The sequence below is a fragment of the Brugia malayi genome (genome assembly GCF_000002995.4).
Source record: "Brugia malayi strain FR3 genome assembly, contig: Bm_259, whole genome shotgun sequence".
Lineage (NCBI taxonomy): Eukaryota > Metazoa > Nematoda > Chromadorea > Rhabditida > Onchocercidae > Brugia > Brugia malayi.
This window is the reverse complement of record NW_025062443.1, coordinates 915-7,164: the sequence shown is the minus strand read 5'-3', so window position 1 is coordinate 7,164 and position 6,250 is coordinate 915. Positions and strand designations below refer to the sequence as shown.

General features: G+C 49.3%; 1 pseudogene across 1 annotated transcript; it reads left to right on the top strand.

The window, feature by feature from the left end:
* Positions 1–625: 625 nt before the first annotated feature.
* On the top strand, positions 626–4,073 carry Bm17296 (annotated as a pseudogene; the record flags this gene model as incomplete). The annotated part of the gene is made up of 5 exons: positions 626–876; positions 954–1,055; positions 1,851–2,176; positions 2,238–2,328; positions 3,768–4,073. Coding segments are annotated over 5 exons (1,076 nt in total), but the record flags the coding sequence as incomplete, so codon positions are not given.
* Between the last annotated feature and the right edge of the window lie 2,177 nt (positions 4,074–6,250).

The following is a 6,250-nucleotide window of genomic DNA, read 5'->3' as shown; positions in this document are numbered from 1 at the left end:
GCTTAGGCTTAGGCTTAGGCTTAGGCTTAAGGCTTAGGCTTAGGCTTAGGCTTAGGCTTAGGCTTAGGCTTAGGCTTAGGCTTAGGCTTAGGCTTAGGCTAGGCTTAGGCTTAGGCTTAGGCTTAGGCTTAGGCTTAGGCTAGGCTTAGGCTTAGGCTTAGGCTTAGGCTTAGGCTTAGGCTTAGGCTTAGGCTTAGGCTTAGGCTTAGGCTTGGCTTAGGCTTAGGCTTAGGCTTAGGCTTAGGCTTAGGCTTAGGCTTAGGCTTAGGCTTAGGCTTAGGCTTAGGCTTAGGCTTAGGCTTAGGCTTAGGCTTAGGCTTAGGCTTAGGCTTAGGCTTAGGCTTAGGCTTAGGCTTAGGCTTAGGCTTAGGCTTAGGCTTAGGCTTAGGCTTAGGCTTAGGCTTAGGCTTAGGCTTAGGCTTAGGCTTAGGCTTAGGCTTAGGCTTAGGCTTAGGCTTAGGCTTAGGCTTAGGCTTAGGCTTAGGCTTAGGCTTAGGCTTAGGCTTAGGCTTAGGCTTAGCTTAGGCTTAGGCTTAGGCTTAGGCTTAGGCTTAGGCTTAGGCTTAGGCTTAAGCTTAGGCTTAGGCTTAGGCTTAGGCTTAGGCTTAGGCTTAGTTAGGCTTAGGCTTAGGCTTAGGCTTAGGCTTAGGCTTAGGCTTAGGCTTAGGCTTAGGCTTAGGCTTAGGCTTAGGCTTAGGCTTAGGCTTAGGCTTAGGCTTAGGCTTAGGCTTAGGCTTAGGCTTAGGCTTAGGCTTAGGCTTAGGCTTAGGCTTAGGCTTAGGCTTAGGCTTAGGCTTAGGCTTAGGCTTAGGCTTAGGCTTAGGCTTAGGCTTAGGCTTAGGCTTAGGCTTAGGCTTAGGCTTAGGCTTAGGCTTAGTTACTTAAGGCTTAGGCTTAGGCTTAGGCTTAGGCTTAGGCTTAGGCTTAGGCTTAGGCTTAGGCTTAGGCTTTAGGCTTTAGGCTTAGGCTTAGGCTTAGGCTTAGGCTTAGGCTTAGGCTTAGGCTTAGGCTTAGGCTTAGGCTTAGGCTTAGGCTTAGGCTTAGGCTTAGGCTTAGTTAGGCTTAGGCTTAGGCTTAGGCTTAGGCTTAGGCTTAGGCTTAAGGCTTAGGCTTAGGCTTAGGCTTAGGCTTAGGCTTAGGCTTAGGCTTAGGCTTAGGCTTAGGCTTAGGCTTAGGCTTAGGCTTAGGCTTAGGCTTAGGCTTAGGCTTAGGCTTAGGCTTAGGCTTAGGCTTTTAGGCTTAGGCTTAGGCTTAGGCTTAGGCTTAGGCTTAGGCTTAGGCTTAGGCTTAGGCTTAGGCTTAGGCTTAGGCTTAGGCTTAGGCTTAGGCTTAGGCTTAGGCTTAGGCTTAGGCTTAGGCTTAGGCTTAGGCTTAGGCTTAGGCTTAGGCTTAGGCTTTAGGCTTAGGCTTAGGCTTTAGGCTTAGGCTTAGGCTTAGGCTTAGGCTTAGGCTTAGGCTTAGGCTTAGGCTTAGGCTTAGGCTTAGGCTTAGGCTTAGGCTTAGGCTTAGGCTTAGGCTTAGGCTTAGGCTTAGGCTTAGGCTTAGGCTTAGGCTTAGGCTTAGGCTTAGGCTTAGGCTTAGGCTTAGGCTTAGGCTTAGGCTTAGGCTTAGGCTTAGGCTTAGGCTTAGGCTTAGGCTTAGGCTTAGGCTTAGGCTTAGGCTTAGGCTTAGCTAGGCTTAGGCTTAGGCTTAGGCTTAGGCTTAGGCTTAGGCTTAGGCTTAGGCTTAGGCTTAGGCTTAGGCTTAGGCTTAGGCTTAGGCTTAGGCTTAGGCTTAGGCTTAGGCTTAGGCTTAGGCTTAGGCTTAGGCTTAGGCTTAGGCTTAGGCTTAGGCTTAGGCTTAGGCTTTAGGCTTTAGGCTTAGGCTTAGGCTTAGGCTTAGGCTTAGGCTTAGGCTTAGGCTTAGGCTTAGGCTTAAGGCTTAGGCTTAGGCTTAGGCTAGGCTTAGGCTTAGGCTTAGGCTTAGGCTTAGGCTTAGGCTTAGGCTTAGGCTTAGGCTTAGGCTTAGGCTTAGGCTTAGGCTTAGGCTTAGGCTTAGGCTTAGGCTTAGGCTTAGGCTTAGGCTTAGGCTTAGGCTTAGGCTTAGGCTTAGGCTTAGGCTTAGGCTTAGGCTTAGGCTTTAGGCTTAGGCTTAGGCTTAGGCTTAGGCTTAGGCTTAGGCTTAGGCTTAGGCTTAGGTCTTAGGCTTAGGCTTAGGCTTAGGCTTAGGCTTAGGCTTAGGCTTAGGCTTAGGCTTAGGCTTAGCTTAGGCTTAGGCTTAGGCTTAGGCTTAGGCTTAGGCTTAGGCTTAAGGCTTAGGCTTAGGCTTAGGCTTAGGCTTAGGCTTAGGGTATACTTAGGCTTAGGCTTAGGCTTAGGCTTAGGCTTAGGCTTAGGCTTAGGCTTAGGCTTAGGCTTAGGCTTAGGCTTAGGCTTAGGCTTAGGCTTAGGCTTAGGCTTAGGCTTAGGCTTAGGCTTAGGCTTAGGCTTAGGCTTAGGCTTAGGCTTAGGCTTAGGCTTAGGCTTAGGCTTAGGCTTAGGCTTAGGCTTAGGCTTAGCTTAGGCTTAGGCTTAGGCTTAGGCTTAGGCTTAGGCTTAGGCTTAGGCTTAGGCTTAGGCTTAGGCTTAGGCTTAGGCTTAGGCTTAGGCTTAGGCTTAGGCTTAGGCTTAGGCTTAGGCTTAGGCTTAGGCTTAGGCTTAGGCTTAGGCTTTAGGCTTAGGCTTAGGCTTAGGCTTAGGCTTAGGCTTAGGCTTAGGCTTAGGCTTAGAGGCTTAGGCTTAGGCTTAGGCTTTAGGCTTAGGCTTAGGCTTAGGCTTAGGCTTAGGCTTAGGCTTAGGCTTAGGCTTAAGGCTTAGGCTTAGGCTTAGGCTTAGGCTTAGCTTAGGCTTAGGCTTAGGCTTAGGCTTAGGCTTAGGCTTAGGCTTAGGCTTAGGCTTAGGCTTAGGCTTAGGCTTAGGCTTAGGCTTAGGCTTAGGCTTAGGCTTAGGCTTAGGCTTAGGCTTAGGCTTAGGCTTAGGCTTAGGCTTAGGCTTAGCTTAGGCTTAGGCTTAGGCTTAGGCTTAGGCTTAGGCTTAGGCTTAGGCTTAGGCTTAGGCTTAGGCTTAGGCTTAGGCTTAGGCTTAGGCTTAGGCTTAGGCTTAGGCTTAGGCTTAGGCTTAGGCTTAGGCTTAGGCTTAGGCTTAGGCTTAGGCTTAGGCTTAGGCTTAGGCTTAGGCTTAGGCTTAGGCTTAGGCTTAGGACTTAGGCTTAGGCTTAGGCTTAGGCTTAGGCTTAGGCTTAGGCTTAGGCTTAGGCTTTAGGCTTAGGCTTAGGCTTAGGCTTAGGCTTAGAGCTTAGGCTTAGGGCTTAGGCTTAGGCTTAGGCTTAGGCTTAGGCTTTAGGCTTAGGCTTAGGCTTAGGCTTAGGCTTAGGCTTAGGCTTAGCTTAGGCTTAGGCTTAGGCTTAGGGCTTAGGCTTAGGCTTAAGGCTTAGGCTTAGGCTTAGGCTTAGGCTTAGGCTTAGGCTTAGGCTTAGGCTTAGGCTTAGGCTTAGGCTTAGGCTTAGGCTTAATATCCTTAATCTACTTAAATTACATTGATATTGTGATATCAATGTAATTTAAGGGGAGGCTTAGGCTTAGGCTTAGGCTTAGGCTTAGGCTTAGGCTTAGGCTTAGGCTTAGGCTTAGGCTTAGGCTTAGGCTTAGGCTTAGGCTTAGGCTTAGGCTTAGGCTTAGGCTTAGGCTTAGGCTTTAGGCTTAGGCTTAGGCTTAGGCTTAGGCTTAGGCTTAGGCTTAGGCTTAGGCTTAGGCTTTAGGCTTAGGCTTAGGCTTAGGCTTAGGCTTAGGCTTAGGCTTAGGCTTAGGCTTAGGCTTAGGCTTAGGCTTAGGCTTAAGCTTAGGCTTAGGCTTAGGCTTAGGCTTAGGCTTAGGCTTAGGCTTAGGCTTAGGCTTAGGCTTAGGCTTGGGCTTAGGCTTAGGCTTAGGCTTAGGCTTAGGCTTAGGCTTAGGCTTAGGCTTAGGCTTAGGCTTAGGCTTAGGCTTAGGCTTAGGCTTAGGCTTAAGCCTAAGCTTAGGCTTAGGCTTAGGCTTAGGCTTAGGCTTAGGCTTAGCTTAGGCTTAGGCTTAGCTTAGGCTTAGGCTTAGGCTTAGGCTTAGGCTTAGGGCTTAGGCTTAGGCTTAGGCTTAGGCTTAGGCTTAGGCTTAGGCTTAGGCTTTAGGCTTAGGCTTAGGCTTAGGCTTAGGCTTAGGCTTAGGCTTAGGCTTAGGCTTAGGCTTAGGCTTAGGCTTAGGCTTAGCTTAGGCTTAGGTTTAGGCTTAGGCTTAGGCTTAGGCTTAGGCTTAGGCTTAGGCTTAGGCTTAGGCTTAGGCTTAGGCTTAGGCTTAGGCTTAGGCTTAGGCTTAGGCTTAGGCTTAGGCTTAGGCTTAGGCTTAGGCTTAGGCTTAGGCTTAGGCTTAGGCTTAGGCTTAGGCTTAGGCTTAGGCTTAGGCTTAGGCTTAGGCTTAGGCTTAGGCTTAGGCTTAGGCTTAGGCTTAGGCTTAGGCTTAGGCTTAGGCTTAGGCTTAGGCTTAGGCTTAGGCTTAGGCTTAAGGCTTAGGCTTAGGCTTAGGCTTAGGCTTAGGCTTAGGCTTAGGCTTAGGCTTAGGCTTAGGCTTAGGCTTAGGCTTAGGCTTAGGCCTTAGGCTTAGGCTTAGGCTTAGGCTTAGGCTTAGGCTTAGGCTTAGGCTTAGGCTTAGGCTTAGGCTTAGGCTTAGGCTTAGGCTTAGGCTTAGGCTTAGGCTTAGGCTTAGGCTTAGGCTTAGGCTTAGGCTTAGGCTTAGGCTTAGGCTTAGGCTTAGGCTTAGGCTTAGGCTTAGGCTTAGGCTTAGGCTTAGCTTAGGCTTAGGCTTAGGCTTAGGCTTAGGCTTAGGCTTAGGCTTAGGCTTAGGCTTAGGCTTAGGCTTAAGGCTTAGGCTTAGGCTTAGGCATTAGGCTTAGGCTTAGGCTTAGGCTTAGGCCTTAGGCTTAGGCTTAGGCTTAGGCTTAGGCTTAGGCTTAGGCTTAGGCTTAGGCTTAGGCTTAGGCTTAGGCTTAGGCTTAGGCTTAGGCTTAGGCTTAGGCTTAGGCTTAGGCTTAGGCTTAGGCTTAGGCTTAGGCTTAGGCTTAGGCTTAGGCTTAGGCTTAGGCTTAGGCTTAGGCTTAGGCTTATAGGCTTTAGGCTTAGGGCTTAGGCTTAGGCTTAGGCTTAGGCTTAGGCTTAGGCTTAGGCTTAGGCTTAGGCTTAGGCTTAGGCTTAGGCTTAGGCTTAAGGCTTAGGCTTAGGCTTAGGCTTAGGCTTAGGCTTAGGCTTTTAGGCTTAGGCTTAGGCTTAGGCTTAGGCTTAGGCTTAGGCTTAGGCTTAGGCTTAGGCTAGGCTTAGGCTTAGGCTTAGGCTTAGGCTTAGGCTTAGGCTTAGGCTTAGGCTTAGGCTTAGGCTTAGGCTTAGGCTTAGGCTTAGGCTTAGGCTTAGGCTTAGGCTTAGGCTTAGGCTTAGGCTTAGGCTTAGGCTTAGGCTTAGGCTTAGGCTTAGGCTTAGGCTTAGGCTTAGGCTTAGGGCTTAGGCTTAGGCTTAGGCTTAGGCTTAGGCTTAGGCTTAGGCTTAGGCTTAGGCTTAGGCTTAGGCTTAGGCTTAGGCTTAGGCTTAGGCTTAGGCTTAGGCTTAGGCTTAGGCTTAAGGCTTAGGCTTAGGCTTAGGCTTAGGCTTAGGCTTAGGCTTAGGCTTAGGCTTAGGCTTAGGCTTAGGCTTAGGCTTAGGCTTAGGCTTAGGCTTAGGCTTAGGCTTAGGCTTAGGCTTAGGCTTAGGCTTAGGCTTAGGCTTAGGCTTAGGCTTAGGCTTAGGCTTAGGCTTAGGCTTAGGCTTAGGCTTAGGCTTAGGCTTAGGCTTAGGCTTAGGCTTAGGCTTAGGCTTAGGCTTTAGGCTTAGGCTTAGGCTTAGGCTTAGGCTTAGGCTTAGGCTTAGGCTTAGGCTTAGGCTTAGGCTTAGGCTTAGGCTTAGGCTTAGGCTTAGGCTTAGGCTTAGGCTTAGGCTTAGGCTTAGGCTTAGGCTTAGGCTTAGGCTTAGGCTTAAGGCTTAGGCTTAGGCTTAGGCTTAGGCTTAGGCTTAGGCTTAGGCTTAGGCTTAGGCTTAGGCTTAGGCTTAGGCTTAGGCTTAGGCTTAGGCTTAGGCTTAGGCTTAGGCTTAGGCTTAGGCTTAGGCTTAGGCTTAGGCTTAGGCTTAGGCTTAGGCTTAGGCTTAGGCTTAGGCTTAGGCTTAGGCTTAGGCTTAGGCTTAGGCT